The 22,780-nt window shown below is 46.8% G+C and overlaps 8 protein-coding genes across 10 annotated transcripts; 3 read left to right on the plus strand and 5 right to left on the minus strand.

Annotated features, from left to right (window-relative positions):
* Positions 1 to 68: 68 nt before the first annotated feature.
* Positions 69 to 1,375, minus strand: LOC128252836 (putative mitogen-activated protein kinase 14C). The gene has a single exon (XM_052980941.1). It carries the CDS (start codon positions 1,260 to 1,262, stop codon positions 165 to 167), a length of 1,098 nt encoding a protein of 365 aa, XP_052836901.1. The 5' UTR covers positions 1,263 to 1,375; the 3' UTR covers positions 69 to 164.
* Positions 1,376 to 1,556: 181 nt separating this feature from the next.
* On the minus strand, positions 1,557 to 3,154 carry LOC128252835 (mitogen-activated protein kinase p38a). Its single transcript, XM_052980940.1, has 2 exons — positions 2,946 to 3,154; positions 1,557 to 2,886 (listed from the first exon to the last, which is right to left on the minus strand). The coding sequence occupies exon 2, from the start codon at positions 2,847 to 2,849 to the stop codon at positions 1,749 to 1,751; it is 1,101 nt and encodes a 366-aa protein (XP_052836900.1). The 5' UTR covers positions 2,850 to 2,886; positions 2,946 to 3,154; the 3' UTR covers positions 1,557 to 1,748.
* A 355-nt stretch (positions 3,155 to 3,509) lies between these two features.
* Positions 3,510 to 5,974, plus strand: LOC128252834 (uncharacterized). Its single transcript, XM_052980939.1, has 3 exons — positions 3,510 to 3,703; positions 4,168 to 4,845; positions 4,904 to 5,974. The coding sequence occupies exons 2-3, from the start codon at positions 4,175 to 4,177 to the stop codon at positions 5,865 to 5,867; spliced, it is 1,635 nt and encodes a 544-aa protein (XP_052836899.1). The 5' UTR covers positions 3,510 to 3,703; positions 4,168 to 4,174; the 3' UTR covers positions 5,868 to 5,974.
* On the minus strand, positions 5,904 to 12,563 carry LOC128252832 (unconventional myosin-Ia). 3 transcript variants are annotated; one of them, XM_052980937.1, is made up of 18 exons: positions 12,496 to 12,560; positions 11,976 to 12,184; positions 11,802 to 11,917; positions 10,692 to 11,739; positions 10,558 to 10,621; positions 10,473 to 10,486; positions 10,321 to 10,405; positions 10,172 to 10,266; positions 9,953 to 10,100; positions 9,576 to 9,898; positions 9,216 to 9,463; positions 8,455 to 9,151; positions 8,324 to 8,383; positions 7,910 to 8,241; positions 7,702 to 7,837; positions 7,489 to 7,641; positions 7,310 to 7,437; positions 5,904 to 7,249 (listed from the first exon to the last, which is right to left on the minus strand). In XM_052980937.1, the coding sequence occupies exons 2-18, from the start codon at positions 12,078 to 12,080 to the stop codon at positions 7,126 to 7,128; spliced, it is 3,876 nt and encodes a 1,291-aa protein (XP_052836897.1). In that variant the 5' UTR covers positions 12,081 to 12,184; positions 12,496 to 12,560; the 3' UTR covers positions 5,904 to 7,125. The 3 variants fall into 3 exon arrangements, 2 of the variants coding, with proteins under 2 accessions (XP_052836897.1, XP_052836898.1); XM_052980938.1 differs by lacking the exon at positions 8,324 to 8,383 and having other exon boundaries at positions 11,976 to 12,560; XR_008267341.1 differs by lacking the exons at positions 5,904 to 7,249; positions 7,310 to 7,437; positions 7,489 to 7,641; ... (5 more) ...; positions 9,576 to 9,898; positions 10,473 to 10,486 and having other exon boundaries at positions 10,058 to 10,100; positions 11,976 to 12,563.
* Positions 12,564 to 12,851: 288 nt separating this feature from the next.
* On the plus strand, positions 12,852 to 13,939 carry LOC128266393 (TBC1 domain family member 7). The gene is made up of 3 exons (XM_053002884.1): positions 12,852 to 13,453; positions 13,511 to 13,742; positions 13,799 to 13,939. Exons 1-3 carry the CDS (start codon positions 12,891 to 12,893, stop codon positions 13,880 to 13,882), a joined length of 879 nt encoding a protein of 292 aa, XP_052858844.1. The 5' UTR covers positions 12,852 to 12,890; the 3' UTR covers positions 13,883 to 13,939.
* Positions 13,886 to 14,666, minus strand: LOC128266394 (28S ribosomal protein S24, mitochondrial). Its single transcript, XM_053002886.1, has 3 exons — positions 14,528 to 14,666; positions 14,276 to 14,465; positions 13,886 to 14,219 (listed from the first exon to the last, which is right to left on the minus strand). The coding sequence occupies exons 1-3, from the start codon at positions 14,543 to 14,545 to the stop codon at positions 13,930 to 13,932; spliced, it is 498 nt and encodes a 165-aa protein (XP_052858846.1). The 5' UTR covers positions 14,546 to 14,666; the 3' UTR covers positions 13,886 to 13,929.
* Positions 14,667 to 14,981: 315 nt separating this feature from the next.
* LOC128260263 (adenomatous polyposis coli protein) lies at positions 14,982 to 19,025 on the plus strand. The gene is made up of 3 exons (XM_052993085.1): positions 14,982 to 15,927; positions 15,987 to 18,200; positions 18,550 to 19,025. The coding sequence occupies exons 1-3, from the start codon at positions 15,289 to 15,291 to the stop codon at positions 18,895 to 18,897; spliced, it is 3,201 nt and encodes a 1,066-aa protein (XP_052849045.1). The 5' UTR covers positions 14,982 to 15,288; the 3' UTR covers positions 18,898 to 19,025.
* LOC128260273 (vesicular integral-membrane protein VIP36) lies at positions 18,932 to 20,851 on the minus strand. The gene is made up of 5 exons (XM_052993099.1): positions 20,595 to 20,851; positions 20,417 to 20,532; positions 20,156 to 20,353; positions 19,775 to 20,104; positions 18,932 to 19,418 (listed from the first exon to the last, which is right to left on the minus strand). Exons 1-5 carry the CDS (start codon positions 20,734 to 20,736, stop codon positions 19,212 to 19,214), a joined length of 993 nt encoding a protein of 330 aa, XP_052849059.1. The 5' UTR covers positions 20,737 to 20,851; the 3' UTR covers positions 18,932 to 19,211.
* Positions 20,852 to 22,780: the final 1,929 nt, after the last annotated feature.

Raw genomic sequence — 22,780 nt, forward strand, 5'->3', positions numbered from 1 at the left:
TATCTGGGACTCCCCTTTTTTAATGTGAAAATATCCCAATTGATTTGTATACAATATTTATTGCATAGCTCGTTTATATTATTTTAAAAAATTATTTTTTAAAGGTTACAGATAGTAGTATGCAATAATAACATAAATTATAGAAATAACTTAAAATTAGAAACTTATTGTATGCAGTGAAAATACGCCCTCTCCAAGGCCGCAGCATATAACGGAGGCGGTTTGAAATTTCGTATCTCATTGGTTATAAGCTCCTTCCAGCAATTCACATTCAATATCATATTTTCAAAGTTTTGATCATACGCTGGTGCGACGTCCTCGTCATGATGGCGTGGATCAATTAAATCGCTTAGGAACGGATGGTGCATTGCCTCCTCGGCTGTAATGCGTCTTTCGGGTATCATTTCGAGCATTTTCTCCATCAAATCCACGGCCAAAGGATTGGCATCCGGAAACATCTGATTGAAATCACATCTTCTCCGATTCGGGTACATCCTCAAATAATTGCGTGCATGATCGATGGTTACTCCGCTGACAAACTGATCCGACGGTCTACCCATTATGTCAAGCAGGCGCTCGAGTTGATTCATATAGCATCTACCAGGAAATAAGGCACGACCGGATATAAGTTCCGCCAGGATGCAACCCACAGACCACATATCGATGGCCTTCGTGTACTTATCCCAGAGGAAGAGCAGTTCGGGGGCCCGATACCACAGGGTCCCTACAAAGTCGGTCATATCATCGGCGGAGAGTCGGGCCAAACCAAAGTCAAGTATGCGCACCTCCATATTTTGATTCACTGCAATATTACCGGGCTTCAAATCACGATGAAGGACGCCGGCGCTGTGAATGTACTTCAGACCTCGTAGTATTTGGTAAAGGATATACCTAATATGGTACTCGGAAATCCTGTTTGCGCGGGAGAAACTGTGCAGATCCTCGTCCATCAGATGGGTCACCAGATAAACCTGCTGAAAATCGTTCATCTGCATAGGCGGGTGAAAAACGTCCAGCAGGCGAATGACGTTCGGGTGATTCATATGCTTCAACAGACGGATCTCGCGATAAGTTCCCTTGGCGTCCTCCTCTTGCTCGAAAGGCTGCAACAGCTTTTTCATAGCCACGTAATTTTGGCTCCCAACTAGCCTCACCTTGGCGACCTGACCAAAAGAACCGGCGCCAAGGGGTCTGACCAACTCATATATGTTTGGAATCTCCCAAACGCTTTCGTTTACATTTACTCTCGCGAATCCCGCCATTTTGGTTGACTAAAACTTCAAAAAACAAATCCTTAAAGTTCGACGATACATAGCTTACTAAATTCGCAATTACCCACTCACCCCTTAAATGCATTTCTTATCAAACGTTTCTTAATCTAATCGGTAATACATATATGATTCAGTTCTCTTTATGACCGGAAAAATGTTAATAACTGATAAAGAAAGTTTAATCGGAAATTAAACAATGTTATTTTTGCCCAATTAGGCTGCAATATCGGTATAGTTTCATATTTAAAAAGTTTTTTTTTTTTACGAATTTATTGTAAAATATACAGTACAATATTAGTGGCAAGCTAAAACAAATTAATAAAACATAGTACAAAACAAAAACACTACTCAACACTAGGAATAGCTACATTTGAGTACGAAAAGCATCATTTGAACAATGTTCTTGGTAAATATAAATGGTATCAAAAATAAGTGGCCCTGTTTAATACTTCAAGTCCTTGATGGGTGGATTGAGTTTTACTTTACGTCCTTAAGAACCTGGGCAAACGACGGCGGAGGCTTAAAATTGGTGACCTCCTTGTAGATCAGCTCCTTCCACTTGTCCACTGGCAGATCCATGTCCTCGAAGCTGTGATCGTACGGCGGAGAGGTCTGCTCATCGCTGGGCTCGGCGTACTTCTCCAGATAAGGATGGGCCAGAGCCTCCTCGGCCGTGATCCGCTTCTCGGCGTCCAGCTCCAACATCTTCTCCAGCAGATCGATGGCCAGCGGATTGGCGTTCTCGAACACCTTCTTGAAGCTGCGCCTCTTCATGGGTGGCAGAGACTGGATGTAGGAGCGGGCACTCTCCGAGGATATCTTCTTCATGAAGTCGGCTGGCGGCGTGCCTAGCATCTCCATGATCAGGTTGAGCTGGTGGATGTGATCGGTGCCCGGGAACAGAGTGCGTCTGGTGATAAGCTCCGCCATGATGCAGCCCACCGACCAGATATCCACCGTCTGGTTGTAGTGCATCCAGTTGAGCATGATTTCGGGGGCGCGGTACCACCGCGTAGCCACATAACCGGTCATTTCATTCTCCGTGGGACGCGCTAGCCCAAAGTCCAGGATCCGCAGCTCGCAATCCTCGTTAACGGCAATGTTCGAGGGCTTCAGATCGCGGTGGATCACTCCGGCACTGTGGATGTACTTTAGTCCCCGAAGTATTTGGTAGACCAAAAACTGAACATGGTCGTCAGACAGATGCTGCATCCGTATGATGTTGTTCAGATCCGCGTCCATCAAGTGGGTGACCAGGTAAACCTGCTGGAAGTTATCCAGCGAGGCGTTGGCCGGATGTGGATGGAAAATGTCCAGCAGGCCGATCACGTTCTCATGATCCATGTGTTTTAGAAGTCGGAGCTCCCTGTAGGTCCTTTTGGCGTGAACGGCGGATTGGAAGGGTCTCGCCAGTTTCTTAATAGCCACATGCATGTTGGTGCCCCGAACCAGTGCCTTCGACACCTGTCCATAGGCCCCCGATCCCACGGGCAACAGTTCCTGATATATCTCCGGGACCTCCCATTCCGTCCTGTTTATGTCCAACTTGTGAAATTTCTGCGTTATGGACGCAGACATGGTTTCGCTGGGCGTCGTCACAGTAAATTATTGGTACCTATCGACGAGATATTAACCATTAAACAGCCGTGCGATCGAAAATACCACGCTGATTACGTTTATCTTGAGGCAGTTCTGCGGCAATGTTTAAGGCCTCTGCTCCACGCCCAAGATTATTAACAACTAAGCACTGTCCGCTGGCATTATTTCCTATATTTGTGCTATTACTCCATTCCGATGCGTGTTAGGAATCCGTGAATCAGAATCGGAAAAGTCGCTCGATCGATGGCGAAACCTATATGCCCTACATCTAAATAAGAGTGCATGTTGGGGATCATTAAAAGAAATCATTTAAAACTATGTGAACTTAAACAAAGAACTATTTACAATTATAGAGGCGCAGAAAATACTTGAACTCTCTGGATTTCAATTATTCTCTGGAATACTTATATTATAAATTACCAAAATACAAAATATTGTATTTTATTTTTAAATGTATAAAAAAATCAAACGCCCACATCCGTGATTGTACCGCATATAAATAAAAATAAACACATGGCGTTGCCGGACCGTCAGTTTTCAAGTGCGACGAATATTTATCGAATGTAGATTCAAAACAGCTGTTTGATGTTTTTTCTGCGAATTCTTCCCCCACCACCCCCTGACCCATTTTCCGATGCACTTTTTTATTTGCTTTGAATGAAAGAATCTTAGCCACTGCTCGCGTCTGCGCAGTTGCACCGCCGGAATTATCAATACGTTAATCTAATCGTGCCTTAAACACAGCCTGACATTCCGCCTCGCCATCCCACATCGAACGGTTAGTTTCGCACCGAAGCCGCTCCCGCTCGCATCGTAACCTAGAAAAAGTGACTGTAAGTGGACCGACAGGAGAACATAAATGATAATGAATAAATTAGCGGTGTTAAACATAAACATTACAAGGTTCAACTAGTGTTTACGCAGAAAATTAAGTGCAAATGATACGGGGGAGCTGGAGGATGTCAATCCATCGGCGGCGAACTACGACCTTTGGAACCTGGACTGGCAAACATGCAGATTTTCTATAATCCACTATCGGCTGAAGTAAAAGATCTATGGTCCGAATACGATAAGATAGCCCCGGGGGTTCAAAGTGTGGTAATTAGAGTACAAGAAGCACGATAGTTTCAAGGGTTGCTATAACTTCCACCCCTATAGCCGCATCAGGGAATAAGTTTCCATAACAATTTTTTCACATATATTGGAAAATTTTCTGGTAGATAAAAAGCAGTTATCTTGTATTACAACCCATTATAAATTGCACACCTTTAACTGTCAAGTTTTCTCCTCTTTGCAGTAACAAAATGACTTCGACTCTACTGCCGGGGAACATCGTGTATGGCGGTCCTGTGACCGAACGGGAGGCCCAGGACTACAGATCCCTGGGTCAGTACATCCTGGACAAATACAAGAGCTTCGGCGAACAGTCTGTGCTGGTGGATGCCGTCAATGGAGTGGAGTACTCGGCCAGCTTCATGCACAAGTCCATTGTCCGGCTGGCCTACATCCTCCAGAAACTGGGTGTCAAGCAGAACGACGTCATCGGTTTGTCCAGCGAGAACAGCGTCAACTTTGCCCTGGCCATGTTCGCCGGCTTCGCAGTTGGAGCTACGGTGGCTCCTCTCAACGTGACCTACTCCGACCGCGAGGTAGACCACGCCATCAACCTGTCCAAGCCCAAGATTATATTCGCTTCCAAGATCACCATTGATCGGGTTGCCAAGGCGGCGAGCAAGAACAAGTTCGTCAAAGGCATCATCTCCTTCGGCGGAAGTTCCAAGAAGTTTAAGAACATTTACGCCCTTAATGAATTGATGGACAACGATAAGTTCAAGACGCAGCCGGATTTCTTAAGCCCAGTGGCCAACAAGGAGCAAGATGTGACCCTGATTGTTTGCTCTTCGGGCACTACCGGACTGCCAAAGGGAGTTCAGTTGACCCAGATGAATCTGCTGGCCACCCTCGACTCCCAAATGTAAGTCTAAAAGGTCGGTTACGAAAGGATTTTGTACTGAAAGCTCTTCCCTCAACAGCCAGCCAACCCAAATACCCATGGAGGAGGTCACACTGCTCACTGTCATTCCCTGGTTCCACGCCTTTGGCTGCCTGACGCTGATAACCACCGCCTGCCGGGGAGCCCGCCTCGTGTATCTGCCCAAGTTCGAGGAGAACCTCTTCCTCGCGGCCATCGAAAAGTATCGTGTGATGATGGCCTTCATGGTGCCACCGCTGATGGTCTTCCTGGCCAAGCACCCAATCGTGGACAAGTACGATCTGTCCTCCCTGATGGTCCTGCTGTGTGGAGCAGCCCCACTGAGTCGCGAGACCGAGGATCAGATCAAGGAGCGCATCGGAGTGCCATTTATTCGGCAGGGCTACGGTCTTAGCGAGTCCACGCTGAGTGTGCTGGTGCAGAACGACGAGTTCTGCAAGCCCGGCAGTGTGGGTGTGCTCAAGGTGGGAATCTACGCCAAAGTCATCGATCCCGATACCGGCAAGCTCCTGGGAGCCAAAGAGCGGGGCGAGCTGTGCTTCAAGGGCGACGGCATAATGAAGGGCTACATCGGAGACACCAATTCCACGCAGACGGCCATCAAGGACGGCTGGCTGCACACCGGCGACATTGGCTACTACGATGAAGAGTTTGAGTTCTTCATTGTGGACCGCATCAAGGAGCTGATCAAGTACAAGGGCTACCAGGTGCCGCCCGCCGAGATTGAGGCACTGCTGCTCACCAACGAAAAGATAAAGGATGCGGCAGTCATTGGTAAGCCGGACGAGGAAGCTGGCGAGCTGCCGCTGGCGTTCGTGGTGAAGCAGGCCAATGTCCAGCTGACCGAAAACGAAGTGATCCAGTTTGTCAACGACAACGCCTCGCCCGCCAAACGACTAAGGGGTGGCGTGATCTTCGTGGACGAAATTCCAAAGAACCCCAGTGGCAAGATCCTGCGTCGCATCCTGCGCGACATGCTCAAGAAGCCAAAATCCAAGTTGTAAGGGGATCGCTCCCCTTTTGGGTGTGTGTACAAACAATTAACTATGTGTATGTTTTATTATTGCTAAACTTTGTTTTATAAACTACCAACTGGTTGGGTTTCGATTTACTCATATTTGGCTTTTCTTTCGAAGTTTTCGCTTAAAACTTAAATACAAATAAAAACTGCTGGAATTCGAATGTGGCAGATTCACTGTGAACTCGCTGGAGCTTGGAAAACGCAGCTCCTGGTTGAATTACGTTAGATGTCCGAACTATCAATAACAAGTTATATATAAACAACTACATACATTCGTTCTCAACTTGTAACAAACTTGACTTCTGTTTTTTCTTGTTGTCGCTTTTATATAGACTCATTATTAATTTCGTATGGTGTATACATATATATATATTTATTTGAAATATTTAACTACTCTTCTGCTCTGCTTTGTAAATAGTTGTTTAACATTTTTTGTTTTTTTTTTTTGGGAAAAGTTGTATTTCTCGCTAAGTCGCAGCAAATTGCATGTATTGGATTCATTTGTGTTTCCGGTATATAAAGAGGTTTGGTTTATATGTCTGTTCTCTAGCATTAGTTCACTAATTATTGTGTATGAAACCTTAAATGTAAGAGAAATGCCTTGGTTTCTATAACGGAAATATCATAGTTTGTGTAAAATCCAACTCTGCCCATCCAGCACCTGCATTTCGCCCCTGCTCCTGTTTCCGATCCCTTCGAGCAGCGCCGCTTCCTGTGCCTTCTTACAGTACATACTTATTGTTGCAATGCTAATCGACTTGGTGCATGTCTTACACTTAAACCTAGTTGACAAATTAGATGCGTAAATTCAGTTGCTCACTTCGTTAGTTTCTTTCGCTTTGACTTTACATTTACAAAGTTAAATAAGACGGTGCAGTTTAAAATTAGCTCGCTCTTTCCTCATCTACTCCTTGGGGCATTTCTAGTTTCCTTCTTTTGGCACAATCTTGACAACAAATTGGTTACTCTGATTGTCACTTGTGAACAAAACTTAATTGTGTTTCTATGTATGTTTGAGTGTGAGTGTGTTAATATATTGCTAAAATTGTATTTTGATCCCTGGGACCATATAAAAGTCGAGAGACTCCAACCACAGCAGAGGGCAATGGTAATTGCAATCGCATGATGACTGGTGAGAATAATGGATACGGACCGCCGAACCCGAGTTCTGCCTAAGGCGAAGAAGATGATAGCAGCAGACTCAACAAGCTGCCACGATTAGTTTCCGATTCTGCCGAAGATCACACAATTATCTCCATGCGGTTCGCCTTGCGCGTGACCTTAGGTGGGCCTTGTGCTAGGTCCGACATGCCGCCGTATTTGAACGAGAAGATGACAGTTTGTTGGCCGAAATTTGCTTCAAATCTGAAAGGTTGATGCAGTTAGATGTGCTTACTAATAAACACCTATGTTGTTTGTCCTTACTCAGTGCTTATGTGTATCTCCGGCGGTTTGCCTGTGGCATTTTGTATGACTAGAAACATTTTGGTCACGATTTCAATTACATGACCCGTTTGAAACACGAAGTCTCCCTTTTTCCGTCCAAACTCAGACTGAAAAACATACAATTAATCGATTTTCACTATGAATTAACTGATACATACCGCCTTTACGTGGAACACAGCAATGTCATCCAGGTAGGGGCTCAGAGACATCCGGTAAATCTCCGATGCAGGCACTCTGTACTTGATTTGCAGCGTTCGCTGATCCAACAGCAGCAGCGATGAGGTGGACAATACCAGCAAAATGGGCACAAACTGAAAGCGAGCAATATGATTCTAAAAAAACCTACTATAGAATCGAATTTTAGAGCTTACCTTTCCACTGGAGCGCGCTATTTTGTTGATTATATCTGCAAAGACCACATACTGATCGTTAGTCTCGGCGCAGATCTTCTTCCACTGCTGGTTGTGGCGCAGTCGCACATAGTCGCCCACAAATGGATGGCCCACGCTGCGGAAGAATAATTAAATATTTATTTAAGGGCAAGAAGCTAAATTAAAATAAAATCAAGTATATACGTACCTTCGTGCATAGGAGGCTTTTCGGTCCTTAAAGATTATACTGGCTGTGACCTTCTCTCGCATTCGATTGCGTGCTGTCTGGTCAAACGAGTTCCGGTAGACATAGCACTTCCAGCGATGGTAGATGGATCGCAACTGTCGCGAGGCATCTGCCAGAAAAACAGGAGCCGCTGGCCATTCTGAAGAAAGCGGGCTCAACGTGTTGGGGGGCAGACGCAGGGGGATAGTCAGCAGGAACTGCTGGATCTTCCACTGGCGGTAGTAACGCCCTATCACTTCGATGGCCCATTTAACCTGGCGTTTGTACTTCAAGGACCGATACTCCTCGCGGGCCTAAAGGAAAATAAATAAGTTGTGAGTCAGAGAAAAGCAAAAAATATTTTAAAAACATGAAAATAAGGCATGCAATTCTTACAACACGATATAAACTCCACAAATGCCTACGACCAGTGAAGGGAATGCCAAATCGGCACTCCTAACATGCAGAAAGTGAAAGTAAAGTAAAGGACATCATGCAAGTAACAATTTTTATAGAAATCTGCTCACCCGCCACGTGCGCCAGGCGCTCGAGATGATCATCTGACTGCGCCGCATTCGCTGAAAACGCTTCCTCGCATGGTACATACGAAACATCTTCTGGATGAGCACGGCCAGCTCGCTGATCCGCAGGCGGCGGAACTGCTCCAGCTCGAAAACGGTGCGCGGACTGCGCACGAACACATTCTTGGTGCCGATCGTGAACTCCGCCGAAGGCAGCGGCAAGTTGCGTATAATCAGAGCGATGCCCTCCACCTGGCTGCCACCGTGGAAGTGGGGCCAAGTGAGGCTGTTGAGCAGCTTGTAACGGTGAAAGAACTTGACGTGCAGTAGGTGGAAGCAGTGGCCGGTGCGGCACAGGTGGACCAGCGGCATGAGCGACATGTACCGCACCTGGTGCTGCACCAGCGCCATATCAAACTGGTGCGGCTGTTTGCCCTCGTTGGGCTTGATGCAGAATACATAGTGAGAGCGGCGGTGCTTTGCGATGGCCAGCAGCGTCTGCAGCTGTGTTCGGATGTTCGAGCTTAGCGTGCTGGGCTTCTTGGTGGCCTGCCGTCGGGGATTTCCCTCGGGAAATAGGCTCTGCACTAGAGAGAGTTTACTCTGGTAAAAGCCAGCACTGATGTACTTTGGCAGCATGTCTGAATTCTTCTCAAGAAACCGATGTATTGAGTAGTTTACCACACTCGCAAAGTGACGTATTCTGCAAATACAATACCGTGAATGTTTAATAAAAATATACCTTAAAAACATGTTTAGGAACCTACTGAAAGCACATAGAGTTACTGCCGGTGGTCATAAAGTTTGGATGCCCCGCACAACACTGCTGAACTCGTAAAAGCAAAGCCTCGTTACTATTTAGATGGGATTCGTTGATTAAGCTAAGGATGCCGTAGCTGGGCTTGTCTATCAGCTCACAAATTGACTCATTGTCGAAATAGTCAATCCGCGACCACTCCAATCCTTCTCGGATATATAGTTCTTGCTCAGAGCGCAGTACATGGAACACAAAATTCTGAAATGAAAGAACGATTTCAATTTAAGTAATAAAATTGGAAATCTCCACAACGGACAATAAGTGCATTTAAGTATATTTTAAATGTTTCTAAGTAGAAATTTTGACTTGCCTGATGGATCTTCTCCGCACTGTAATTAATGGCAAACTGCTCAAAGGAGTTGTGCTCCAGCACTTCGAATCCATAAAAATCAAGCAACGCCAGGTTCTTTTCGCGCTGAGTCGATTTCAGGGACTCATTAATTTTGTTCACCAGCCAGGTGAAGAGGCGGCTGTAGAGAGTACGACAGAGGGTGTTTCGGTTGGTGGCCGCTTGTCTGGCATCCATTTCACAGCCCACATCCTCTTGAGCACTGTTCGAGCTATTAGCTCTGGTCAAACAGTTGATCAGGATTTGGGCTTCTATATTAAGGAGCTGTGCTGTCTCTTGAACCTCTGCAAATGAAAACGTATTAAGATCATGTCCATTGAAACTCAATTAAAGCATACCGTAAACATTGGACACCTGACAACCCTCGGTACCATCAATGTTGGTAATAGGTACGAAAATAAAATTTCCCAACTTAAGAACAACAGCGATAACCCGAAAAATAGAGTTGCTTTCCTCACAGCTAAGGCCCAATACATCCAAAGATCGCTGAAATTGAAGAGTAGACATAAGCTATAGTTTATTTGGTGGAACATTAATTGTTTCAATGAATAGCCCACCTTGGTATAATGAAAATTCATACGATCCTCCTCCATGGCAGTTGTGTTGCGCAGCAGCTCGTACTTCTCTACATTTCGATACAGCTTAAGCGCTTCTGTTAAGATTTAATTCTTAGTAAAGGTATAAACAGTTTTCAACTTTATATTACTTAGCAACTGAAGATCAGCCCCTAATAGTAACTGGTAAAATATGTGAAAATTTCGCTCTCCGATGACAGTGTCTGTTATACGGGTCTGAGGGCAGAAAATAATTAAATAATAACAATTTTAGTGTTATGAAATGATTAAAACTAGATCAAACCTTTTCCAGCATATCTTAAGTGTAAGCACGACAAAATAAATATCATCATAAATATTTTTATTTATTTCCAAGAGGTTTTACTTACAGTGGGTTATGTGCACGCCCATCGGATCGCCCTTAAAGTCAATTTCGATATCGAATAACTTTCCCTGAAAACCCAAAGGAAAAAATAGGTTAAATAAAATTACCATATTATTTTTCTAATCTTACGCTACTCACATATCGGCTGGAATTGTTATTCTTCAGCGTGCAGGCGTTGCCCATGGCCTCCAGGAACACATCCGCACAGGTGACGCACTCGCGCATCCTCTGCGTTGGCGACTTGTGGCGCCTGTGCAGCGAGGAGCTGGCCGAGGGCGTGGGTGAAACGGAGCTGGGCGGCGGGGGCGGCAGATCGCCCAAGACCTTGCTCAGCTTGTGTGCATCGTACAGCGATATACGTTGCGTGGAGCCCATTAGGGAGCTTCGATCCCGATCACGTTCCCGCTCCGGCTGGCTCTCAGTTGAGTGCTGGCGAATCAGGTTGGAGCAGCTGCCGCGATGTGGATGAGCCGGGTGGGCGGCGGTGGTGCTGGCTATGGTGGACAAACGGCAGGTGCTGCCTCGCAGCTCATCCCGCTCCTCTTTCTCCAGGCTCTGGGCACGGACGCACTTGCTGTGGCCGCATTGGCGACAGCCGCCGTAGACGGAGGGCACAGCATACTTGGGCGAACCCTTGGCAGCCGCGGGCAAGGCAGTGCAGGCGCCTACTTGGGTCTGCTGGTGCTTGAAGCACGACTTGGTCGGGTGCAAGTGGTGGGCATGCGATTCGAGCAGGCTGCTGATGTTCTCGCTGCTCTTGTGGTGCGAGAAATCAAAGTCGACGATCTTCTCGCGCATATGGCGCCTGCTCTGGCGCTCAATGCTCTCAGCCCGCGTCCGCGAACGCTGCGACGGTCCTGGCGAGGGGCTCTGTCGCCGCGAAATAGTGGCCGGCGGATTTTCCGCCCTGTTCTTGCATATAATAAAGTTGGCAGTGCCGGAGCAGCTGCTGGAGGCGCGCCTGTGGGCGTGCGGCACCAGCCCGCTGTTCGAACTGGTCGAGGATTGCTTTCGCAGGACATTCGGGGTGGCGGGGCAGTGCGAGCGATCCTGTATGTGGGTCAGAAAGTTCACGATCATTTTGAAGGTCTCCGTCTTGCCCGACCCACTCTCGCCGGTGAGCAGTATGCACTGGTCCTCGCTCTGATCCTTAAGCGACTGGTAGGCCAGATTTGTGAGACCATAGCTAGGGTGATTGGCAAACATATTATGAAGTGGCGATGGTGCAGACCGCTCGATAATACTTACATGTGGGGCGGCAGCTGGAAGATGCCCTTGTCGCCATAGTTGCGGACATTGTACAGCGAGTGCTCGGATATGTGATGATATGGATTCAGAGCCACAACAGAAGTTCCAATGTAGGTCTGCAAAGTGGAATTTACATATAGGATTGTATGGCAATGTGGGCAATGTAGGACTTACATATATGTGATCGCGCTTGTAACGCTGGTGGATGTTGTTTATGAAGCTATCCTCGGACAGGTTCTCCAGCAGCACCGAGTCCCAGGTGCCGATTTCCTGCTCCATCGCGATTTCCTGCTCCAATTACAACAACATGCACATGCACGGCAGTAGTGACAACAACGGCAACGGCCAAAATCGAGCTCAGCATTTGAATTTGAATACATCAACTGCAAACGGGGCCAAAACGAGAACGGTGGGTTGGGGAAAGGGGAGGGGGGTTGTTAATGGCTCCAAGAATTGCATAATTTATCGCGGGCCTGCTTGCATCTGGGCGAATCCGTGTTTTGATTTTGTGATTCAATTATTGATTTTCATGTGCTGGCGAGCAACAGCCTCGAGCTCGTGTTCACGCAGATATATCACGCGGATGCAGTCCGGGTTTCTATATCCTTAATTGCACGAATACCAACTGTTTTCTTCGAGCTCCGGATTTGCGAAAATTTGGCTGTACTCGCCACGATTTGCACATTTTGTTTACCTTTTCAGAAAAGACATTTTGCATCCAATGGGTACTAGTGGTGGCCCAGACATCGATAACAGAATCGATGTGGATTCTTGGCGAGCTATCGATTCGTATACCCTAGCAAAGAGTATTTTGATTTTCTATCAGTTTGTGAATATTGTTTATATGTAAATTGTAGGTTAGCTAAAGCTACTTGAAGTTTAACTACCTCTACAAAATCAATACAATAATATGAATTTATAAATTTGTACGATTTCAGTTCTTTAAAATAAAGACAATTTTTAGCTAATGATGACTTTATATAAAATGTTACTTATTTGCAGGGTATCAGCAGCTCGACATGCGCAGTAAACAACTATTTGTTGTCATCGACGGGGCTTGCATCGCTATTATTTCAGATAGAGCAGACCATGAACACCGACGAACGAAACTTTCGATCCAGCTACTATGAAAAGTGCCTGATCAACAGCGTGGAAGAGAAGAAGTCGCTAAACAAACTCCTCCAGGATGACGTCCGTAACCTGAACAAGCTAAAGCAGTTCTGCATGAACTACACAGTGCCCAACATCCACAGGAGCTATCTATGGGCTCTCGTCATGGGCATTCAGCCGCTCCACAAGGCGTCTACGGCGTACATTCGCGACCAGAGGCGCGAGATGTACGAGGATCTGCTGCGGGCAGTGACTGTGCTTCGGTGTGCCGACCAGAAGGAGAAGGAACTGGTGATGCACACCATGTGGCTGCTGGAGTCCAATCGACTGTGGCACGGCAATGCAGGTGCCAGTCTGCAAGCGGACGACACACACTTCATCGAAATCGTGCGCACCCTGCTTCCGATATTCAACGACGACGTGGAGACCTATTGGATAGCCAAGGGATTCTACAAGTACACCCGCGAGCTGAAGAAGGAGTGCGGCAAGCTGAAGGAGCAGACACAGATTATGCTTAAGCGCGAGGATCAGTCCTTGTTCAAGTGGGTTACCAATTGTTTAGTGTTGTACCTCAAGTAACTTATTTATCTTTATATTAGCCACCTGGAGGAGTTGGGCCTGTTCGATGGCAACTCAACGCTGCTGGACAACTGGTACATAACCTGCTTCGCTGGCGTCATCTGCGAGACTGTTTTGGTCAAGATCTGGGACAAAGTCTGTGGTGGCTCCCGCAAGATTGTGGTTTTCCTTTTCGTAGAACTAGTCAAGGACATCAAGTCCCTATTACTTAAGCAAAAATCGCTGACAGACGTCAAAAGACTGATAGAAACGGTAGGTTATTCCTTAATCAGCTTAATTACATTTTGGTAACCAGAAATCCTCGTTAGGTGAAGGATATCGACGGTGTCATCGTAAACAAGGCCATAAAATCTCTACAAAACAACAGCAGCGAAGTCGAGTACACTCATTAAGTTATTCTACAACATTTTTATATCGGACATATAAGGAACCAAAGCAACTAAATGTATTTGAAGACCACGTCCTTTTTGTCACCCACCGTCTGCAGTTCCAGCGTCACGGGGCACTGCATCCAGTAGGAGAGCAGCTCCTCCGTATAACCGATGAGGAAATACATTTTACGCGGGGTGATCGCCTGCCTGATGAGGGCCGCAATCCGAATGGAGTTGTGCTGTCGCTTGATGATGATCTCGGAGCAGACAAGGGCGTGCCAGGTGCCAGTGACGAACTTCCGGATGAACACATCCTCGATGGCAGTCTGCGACGGGCGTTGGGCATCCTTTAGCGTGGCTAAAAAAGTAGGGGGCTTGAATATAAATCCCTAATAAACTGTCCCCCCAACTCACATGTGTTCCAAGAGTTCCAGGACTTGCGGTGGCCAATAAAATGCGGCGGATTGGCCATCTCGTAGGTGAGCGCCCTGTTTCGCTTTGTGGTTATGCGGTATCGCCCTGATTGCACGCGACAGCAGACGGCGCTTGTGTGGATACTTGACCGGCTGAGGTGCTGCACCTCCGCAGCCACCTGGGGCACCAGCTGCATCGGAAGTGGAGTATTTAAAATGTATAGTACATGTTTTTTATTGTTATTTAACTCACCTTTTTCAAGAAGTTCATTATATTCCGGCAGAAACAATTTTGCGTCCAGCAACAGCTGATTGACGTGACGTAACGGTTTCCTAGAGGTGGACAAATACATGTTTAAGAATACACTCGATATTTGTGATTACAAATTAAATAATATATACTTGTATACTAAAAGGAAAAAGGAGACAATCGTATTTAAAATTTAAGGATCTATTGTTATTATAATAGTTATTTATAATAATATTATATTATAATATTATAATGTATCCGTTATTATGTTATCCGTTATTATTTGTATTTCAAATTACGCGCCCACATTTAGTTGGATCTCGATACAATCGAATAAGTATCGATTTTTTTGGTCTCAGGCCCACCAGTGTTGCCAAACAATGTTTAAAAATTTAGCTTGATCTGTAAAAATCATTTTATAATAACTGTTTATGTTTTTTACTGATAACAATGTTTTGTCTTGACCGCCGTGTGCATGCTTGCAAATTAGCTATAACCATATTGCACAACATATCATGAACCTGCAATGTGGACGCCGCTGAATATAAACCGCATCTGGCTACGAAATTCCTTAATAAGCATCACTAGACCGCTGAGCCTGCGCGCTTGGAAAATGGCTTAAACGCAGGCCATCTCAAACAAAGATCGAGGATTTCAGATCAAGTGAACTACCTGTTGGAGCGACAGACTCTTCCTGGAACTCCTGCTACCTGAATGTACTAAACACAGAGGAACTAGAACTGCAGCGGAAACATTTAAAGACCATGACGCTGAACGAGAGCGACGCCACACGCCTAGAGCTGACGCGCAACTTCCTGGAGCTGTCCCGCAATCCGGAAACATGTACCGCCCTGCGCAGCTCGGACTGCATCCAACTTCTGGTGCAGATCCTCCATGCCAACGACGAAGGTCTCTCCACGGCGCGGAAATACGCCAGCCAGGCGCTGCACAACATCGTGCACAGCCACCCGGAGGAAAAGGAGCGCCAGCGGGAGGTAAAGATGCTGCGACTGCTGGACCAGATCCTCGACTACTGCAACTTCCTGCGCACCCAGCTGCAAAGCGGGGGCGAGGCCATTGCGGATGATGAGGATCGGCATCCCCTGGCGGCCATGAAGCTACTAATGAAAGCCAGCTTTGACGAGGATCACCGGCAAACCATGTGCGAACTGGGGGCCCTTAAGGCGATCCCCAACCTGGTTCATCTCGATCATGCGGTCCATGGACCAGCGGCTGCTGGCAGGGAACAGTGCAACGCTTTGAGGAGCTACGGCCTCATGGCCCTCACGAATCTCACCTTCGGGGATGAGAACGTCCACAACAAGTCATACTTGTGCGGCCAGCGCCAATTCATGGAGGTGGTGATCGCCCAGCTGAACACGGCTCCAGATGAACTGCTACAGGTGGGTTCAGTCTAGGTCTGAAGTCAAATACTTATTTGAAATTGTATGTATGTTTTAAGGTCCTTGCTGGAGTGCTTCGCAATCTCTCTTGGCGCGCAGACAAACATATGAAGACCATCTTCAACGAGCTCGGGACAGTGACATCATTGGCCCGGGCAGCCATGCAAAACAAAAGCGAGAATACCCTAAAAGCCATACTTTCTGCCCTCTGGAATCTGTCGGCGCACTGCAGTACAAACAAAGCGGAGTTCTGTGCGGTGGACGGCTCACTGGCGTTTCTGGTGGGAATGCTCAGCTACGAGGGTCCGAGTAAAACACTTAAGATAATTGAAAATGCCGGAGGCATACTGCGGAACGTTTCCAGCCACATTGCTGTGTGTGAGCCCTACCGCCAAATCCTGCGCCGACACAATTGCCTGGCCATTCTGTTGCAGCAGTTAAAGTCGGAAAGTCTCACCGTGGTCAGCAACTCCTGTGGCACTTTATGGAACCTCTCGGCCCGCTGTCCCGAGGATCAGCAGTACCTCATCGACCACAATGCTATTCCGTTGCTGCGCGTCTTGATCAGCTCCAAGAACTCCATGATTGCCGAGGGCAGTGCCTCGGCTTTGAAGAATCTAGTAAACTTTAGGGCCACCCTGGAGCTTATGCCCAATGGAGATGGTGGCTCCCTGCCGCTGGACAAGGAGTCAGGCCATGGTGGTACCCTACCACGCAGATTCAGCTCACTGCGTCTCAGCTCCAATCCCACTGGATCGCTGAAAAAGGTACGACCATCAACAGTGAGCACGACTGGTTTCCTCAACAGAAAGTGTGAGAGTCGGGAGTCCGTTTACTCTGGCAAATCCGACTCCACTAAATACTCAACCAAGTCGGAGGGCGCAAAGAACCCTTTTGAGATTGTCACACCCACAGAGGAACAGCCCATTGACTACTCCATGAAGTACATGGAGCACAAACCCAATAGCAGTAAGACCTTTGAGATTGACTTGGACCAGCCCACAGATTTTAGTGCTAGATATAAAGAAAGACGATCCGCTCAGTTGGCACAGCCAGAGCTGAAGACGGAGACTGTTGAGATTAGGACCAAAGAGTTGCAACTGGCCAAGTCATCCTCGGCTACGGAGCTCCGAATTGGTCCAGGAAATGTGACGGTTTCGACATCCAAGCAAAAACTTACCACCGAAGCGGAGACGGAGTCAGCAGAGCGACCGATCAACTACTGTGAGGAGGGAACCCCCGGCAGCTTCAGTCGCTTCGATTCCCTCAACAGCCTGACTGAAAAACCGGAAAAGTGTTCGGCTCCAAAGACGCCAACGAAGCCCACAATTCAGCCGGGACAACTGGAGAACCGGAATACGCCCCAAAACATTGACTCTGCTCTGGAAACTCCACTAATGTTCTCGCGTCGCAGCTCGATGGACTCACTGGTGGGTGACGACGAGACCATTGCCTGCGAGGATAATGGTTCCGTGATCAGCGAGTACAGCCGGATGCAAAGTGGCGTCATCTCCCCCTCCGAACTACCCGATTCGCCCACCCAGAGTATGCCGCAGTCGCCGAGAAGGGATCGAAAGGTGCCCATTCAAAATAATTCGGAGACTCCTGACCGAAAGCCTGGCAATGTGTTCGAGGACAAGCTTAATAGATTCCACGTGGAGCACACGCCTGCCGCCTTTTCCTGTGCCACCAGTCTTAGTAACCTGAGCATGTTGGATGACTCTAATGCAAACGCCATTCGAGAACAGCGTACAAATGACATTAACGGAAATGGAGATGCTCCTCGTAGCTATTGTACGGAGGACACTCCGGCTCTGCTTTCTAAGGCGCCCAGCAACAGCGATTTGTCCATTCTGTCCATACCGAACGATTTGAATGCCAATGAAGAGCCGCCAGTGCCAGCGCCACGAGCAGATGTCCCCGGCCTGGACACTCGGATTCCGGCTGAAGATGCCATCTCCAAGATGCGCTGCGGCGCATTACCCAGTTATCTGCCAGTGTCGGATGAGATGAGCAAGTACTATGTGGAGGATAGTCCCTGCAACTTTTCGGTGATATCTGGACTCTCCCAACTTACGGTGGGCTCTGGACGAGCAGGACCGGTTACAAAACTTCCCATGAGGGCTTCGGAGCCACAGGCAGAGGCACCCAAGTTGCCTCCCAGACGGAGTGCAGTTCAAAATGAAGCAGAGCCATGTCTACCGCCGAAGAGAAGCGAATCGCTGAGTTCACTCTCCATGGACTCGGATGATGACTGCAATCTACTCAGTCAGGTAAGGAAATTGAGAAACTTTCTTTGATTAGGGGAAATTACATTTAACGAAATCAAAGTGAGCTGATAAACCAACCAAATTAGAATCTCTAAACTTTGTTAAAGTGAAGGAAGTAAAAATATTCTTATTAGGCTTTGCCTGCTCCTATTACATGGGCGAACACAAACTCGAACTACAGTCTTTAGTTTTTTATTTTTTCATTTGATATATTACTTTTTACAAAAGTATCGCAGACCTTTCTCACTTAAAAAGAAAGTTACTGACTGGGTTTGTAATGGAATGTAGCTATTGGTTAAAAATATATTCCCACTGTCCGCATAATTATAAATTTTGTTCTTTAATTTTATAGGCTATTGCGGCGGGAAGCTGTCGGCCTCAACCCAGTGGTGCTAGCACTAGTTCCAGCCTGGCCAATGCCAGTACCAGCACTCTGACCAGGACAAATGGGCAAAAAAAGCAGGAGGATGGCGACAAGACGGGCTACAGCTCGGATGACTCTCTGGACGACGAGGACGATGATGCGAGATCCAAGTCGCTCTTTGAGCAGTGCATCCTCAGCGGCATGCACAAGTCCAACGACGCTTTGGAGTCGGAGGGAGAACCGCCGGGGCAGCGGCAGGAGATGAGTGCCCGGGATAGGTTTGTCAGCAACCAGGTGCGCCAGATTGAGTCCATGTTAGCCGGACGCCAGCACTAGCAACGGATGTGTGGTTAAGTGAGAAGCGCATGAGTTTGTTTGGTGGCTTTTAATCTTGTCTATGCAATAATATTCTCACGGTCTCAATTTTCCTATAGTTCAGATTAAAAATTTGCACTTAAATTTAACTCTCCAACACGTGTAATATTATGTCTACCCTCTCAAGAAAAATTTCATATGGAAACATTAAGGAAACTTAAAGGGTGATTAGAAATGGGATACAGTCGCTATATATAAATTAAAGTGGGGTTCAACTGAGGTCCGGGATACTCCCAACATGATGCTTAGTTGGACTAGCTCCAGGGCTAGAGAGCTCAGTAGAAACGTTTTCGCGCATTGCGATCTTTGAAATAGGAGATGGCGAAGATGGCCACCGCCGCCGCCACGACCACCACGAACAGAAGGATGAAGAAGATTTTAGCGTTGGACATGCCCGGCTTGGGGTCCTCCTTGTGCTCACGCGGCGGCTCGAAGGTCTTGGCATTCGGTATGATATTGGTGCGACGGATAATCTCGTCGTGCTGTGAATGAAAGAAAATTGTGGTTTATTGAACAAGTAAAGCTAAGCGGGTTTCGAGTAACATGATATTCATATAATAATAACACTCATATTTATCGTGTCTGGTTGACAAACATTTTGTAGCTTTTGAAAGATTAATACGATTTGAATTTTAATTTGAAATCGAACCGTGTGTTTGACGCCACTCCTGCTAAATTATCGCAAGTTGGTGCAATTAAAAACAAGTTCAATCTTTTTTTAGAAGCTTGTTGCTACCTATAGATATAATGACTTAACCCGGCTTTCGGGTTCCTTGCACTCTTTAGCCGATAAGCAGGCAGCTGAGTCAAGCGTATTCCCCTTCTGGGGTAAACTTACATTTAAGTTGGAGTCCAGGTCGTAGAACTTGAAGCTGTGGATGTCGTGGTTGTCGGACAGATCGCCTGTCGTGGCCGACATGCCGAAATGGTAACCCGTGGGTAACTCCACGTTGGCGACGACAAAGCAGCTCTTCCACTCGTTGCGGTTCTCCAGATCCGTTGACACCGACAGTATGTCGTTCTCGTACCGAATGCTGACCAGCGTCTCGTAGTCCACATTGCGGAAGCGAACTTCGCAGCCCGCCAGCTGGGTGTGCGTTCCGTCGCGATCGTGGTCGTAGCTCCAGCTGCCATTGTTTACCATAGCGCTAAGATATGGATGTTGGTGCTGCAAATTCAAGATTAATAAAGGTTTACAGATTTAGGCTAAAGCTTTTACATTGTGTGGGCCATTGTGATTGCTGTAGGTGTCCAGGATGATGGCCAGTCCGGAGAAGTGGTCATTGCTGCCAAAGACTGGGCCTGTCTTCATGCGCTCCTTGGTATACCAAATGGCAAAGCCGTCGCCGAAGAGTTCAGTGCCCTTGCCGTGCACCTTGAAGCCCACATGCACCTCCCAATTGCGGGTCATCACGGGCTGGGCGTAAAACAGTATTAGGATTACTCATAAGGTCAGTGGAAGATCAACCCTCCTGCTTACCGTGTAATTCCAAAGGGCGCCGCTTTTGGACTGCAAGTCCGGAGTCAGTCTTATGTAGTTGCTCGTCACCATTGTGTTGCCCAGGAAGTCCCAGTGTGGCAGTACCACGCCCACGCCTGAAAGATCAAGCCACGTTAGAGGTACACGTACTCCACCTTATCAGAGCCCATAAACCCACCTTGAAATGGACGCACTAGACTGTGCTCCCGCTTCATGTAGTCCGGCTCCCTGGGATTATCCACATCGGCCAGAACCGCAAATGGGGCGACGAGAAGCGCCAACAGCGCCAGGGAACGGTGTGCGCGCAACGACTTGGTCATGGCTGCATTCGGTGTCCCAGTTGGATGAAGCTACACGGAAAATAATATTTGCAGAAAATTTTTTTCGCCGGCCTTTTAGTGGTGAGCAACTGTGATTCATTGACGGTGGTTGGCAACTATCGGAGGCCTATCGATTGCAGGTCGGACGGCACTTCTGTGTGCTGTTATCGAAACTGCCTATCAACCGTTAGCACAAATACCTATACCAAATAATTTAAATAGTTAAAAATGCTCGAGAATGTGTTTTGATAGGGTTTAATTGTTTATTTTAAGTAATCATAAAAATCATTTAGATAGATGAAAACGCTTTCTAGTACTGATAGTACTCATAATGAAATTAATTAACACTTATTATGAATTTTGAAAGGTTTTAAATGTGTAAGAGTTTTGTAAGTAACTTACTTTCTTGGGAAGAAAAATTAAAACTAAACCAATAAATTCATGAGCTTTAAAATAACGTATAAATCATTATTTATGACTTATGTGAAGTCTTTGTGATAAAACGGCTGTTTTTGCAATTAATTTTTTACAGTTTTGTCCAAACAAATGTGGGACAATTTGCAGGCAATAAATTGTTACGGAAGTGCAGCTTAGACCACTAAACTGATGAATGCAAATTATGGTTTGGGACAGCTTCCCCTCTTTTGGCGCTAAATTCACGCGTCCAACCAGTTTGACTTTTTAATCGGTTTGGCTCGGATTACAACGCCAACAACGCACAGCCCGTTTGTCATGGTGCGAGACAATTTTATGGCTTATTGCACACGCACATTGGCGCCTTCACGCCTTGGGTATTGCGACTCTTGGATCTAATGGTGATCTGGTGGAGATCGGGCGGGAAAACCAGTTAGCCAAGAGTTTTCCTCCTCGGCGTGCGTTAGCCGTCGACTTTGGGGGTCATTGTCAAGGTCGGAGTCGTGAGAACAGGCGGCAGAAAAATGCAAATGCTTCAGGAACTTTAGAATGCAGCAATAATTCCGATTTAAATGCTCATTGGATGATTCTGATTCTGATTTGGGCACAATTAGCAATGCCGCTAACGGTGCAAGATGTGTCACCTGTGAAAGGCGGCTTGTTGCTTCCTCAAAACGCCGCTAATTGGCATATAACGTGCCTAATTATATCAGTCATTTATGAAATCATTTCACTTTTCACCTCCCCAAACAACTACAGGTGCATTATCTGAGCCAGTTTCCGCTGAGCTGCCGATATATTTTCGCAGTCATTCGTTCTTGTCGCCCCGCGCGATTTGACTTTGACTCACCTGTGCGACTTCGACTGCGACTTCGACTGCGACTTCGACTTCATACGACTTCCTCATGGGTTCGAGTGAGATATGGCGGTTATTTCGGGACCATCATCCTCGATTTCGGGGAGTGGCGGAGGCCCCGAAAGCTCCCTAATGGAAGTTGGGGATTGATTAATGGCCCGTGGGGTCCAGAGTTTTCCCACCCGATCAGCAGCAGGATGTAGCAATTATCATGGTTGGACCATCGCGTCAGCGGCTATTTATAGTGATACTTATGGCCCGATAGAATCTGGCAATTAGTAGCTCGCTTAAAAGCTCATTTATAAACTACAGCTATCGGCTGTCATGTGCGGACAAGTTCAGGCCCAAACAAGCAGCACTTTTCAATTCCTCAAAGTGGCAATAACCTGGGGCCAGGCCAAGACAGGCCAAATCTGAGGCCGCTCAGCATTTCATTGGCTTGAGCCAATGAATGATTGATAACCAAAACCGCTGCCAAATCAAGCAAAGAAAGCCAGAGTACGCGCAAGGCAATTGGCTAATTGATTCAGCATAAATCAATGGCAATCAACAATTAGCCGCATTAATTGCCTCGCTTACAGCAATAGCAATTGAAACTGAACTTGACCCTCTCGCCGTCGTCTGAAGACAATGCAAAAACCGAAGAGAACAGAACGGAAGGCCAGCTAGACCTAAGACAATACCCTGGCATAAAGTTCGATCATAGAGCTGAGTTCAGGGAATTAACCTATATTGAGCCAAAAGGTATAAAAGTGTATAAAACTGGAGTATCTT

This window comes from Drosophila gunungcola, chromosome 3R (genome assembly GCF_025200985.1).
Source record: "Drosophila gunungcola strain Sukarami chromosome 3R, Dgunungcola_SK_2, whole genome shotgun sequence".
Lineage (NCBI taxonomy): Eukaryota > Metazoa > Arthropoda > Insecta > Diptera > Drosophilidae > Drosophila > Drosophila gunungcola.

What these genes read in the sequence shown, in the direction of transcription:
- LOC128266394 (XM_053002886.1), bottom strand. An exon ending in CTGGAACTCTTGGAACACAT is followed by an intron (nt 14,220 to 14,275) that starts GTGAGTTGGGGG and finishes CTACTTTTTTAG; the next exon opens with CCACGCTAAAGGATGCCCAA.
- LOC128260263 (XM_052993085.1), top strand. Translation starts at nt 15,289, where the DNA reads ATGACGCTGAACGAGAGCGACGCCACACGCCTAGAGCTGACGCGCAAC. An exon ending in CTCCAGATGAACTGCTACAG is followed by an intron (nt 15,928 to 15,986) that starts GTGGGTTCAGTC and finishes GTATGTTTTAAG; the next exon opens with GTCCTTGCTGGAGTGCTTCG. An exon ending in ACTGCAATCTACTCAGTCAG is followed by an intron (nt 18,201 to 18,549) that starts GTAAGGAAATTG and finishes TTAATTTTATAG; the next exon opens with GCTATTGCGGCGGGAAGCTG.
- LOC128252836 (XM_052980941.1), bottom strand. Translation starts at nt 1,262, where the DNA reads ATGGCGGGATTCGCGAGAGTAAATGTAAACGAAAGCGTTTGGGAGATT.
- LOC128252835 (XM_052980940.1), bottom strand. Translation starts at nt 2,849, where the DNA reads ATGTCTGCGTCCATAACGCAGAAATTTCACAAGTTGGACATAAACAGG.
- LOC128252832 (XM_052980937.1), bottom strand. Translation starts at nt 12,080, where the DNA reads ATGGAGCAGGAAATCGGCACCTGGGACTCGGTGCTGCTGGAGAACCTG. An exon ending in GCGCCTGGCGCACGTGGCGG is followed by an intron (nt 8,384 to 8,454) that starts GTGAGCAGATTT and finishes TCTGCATGTTAG; the next exon opens with GAGTGCCGATTTGGCATTCC. An exon ending in TGTGGAGTTTATATCGTGTT is followed by an intron (nt 8,242 to 8,323) that starts GTAAGAATTGCA and finishes ATTTTCCTTTAG; the next exon opens with GCCCGCGAGGAGTATCGGTC.
- LOC128252834 (XM_052980939.1), top strand. Translation starts at nt 4,175, where the DNA reads ATGACTTCGACTCTACTGCCGGGGAACATCGTGTATGGCGGTCCTGTG. An exon ending in GCCACCCTCGACTCCCAAAT is followed by an intron (nt 4,846 to 4,903) that starts GTAAGTCTAAAA and finishes TTCCCTCAACAG; the next exon opens with CCAGCCAACCCAAATACCCA.
- LOC128260273 (XM_052993099.1), bottom strand. Translation starts at nt 20,736, where the DNA reads ATGACCAAGTCGTTGCGCGCACACCGTTCCCTGGCGCTGTTGGCGCTT. An exon ending in TCTAGTGCGTCCATTTCAAG is followed by an intron (nt 20,533 to 20,594) that starts GTGGGTTTATGG and finishes TTGATCTTTCAG; the next exon opens with GCGTGGGCGTGGTACTGCCA. An exon ending in GCGCCCTTTGGAATTACACG is followed by an intron (nt 20,354 to 20,416) that starts GTAAGCAGGAGG and finishes TTTTACGCCCAG; the next exon opens with CCCGTGATGACCCGCAATTG.
- LOC128266393 (XM_053002884.1), top strand. Translation starts at nt 12,891, where the DNA reads ATGAACACCGACGAACGAAACTTTCGATCCAGCTACTATGAAAAGTGC. An exon ending in GAGGATCAGTCCTTGTTCAA is followed by an intron (nt 13,454 to 13,510) that starts GTGGGTTACCAA and finishes TCTTTATATTAG; the next exon opens with CCACCTGGAGGAGTTGGGCC. An exon ending in TCAAAAGACTGATAGAAACG is followed by an intron (nt 13,743 to 13,798) that starts GTAGGTTATTCC and finishes AATCCTCGTTAG; the next exon opens with GTGAAGGATATCGACGGTGT.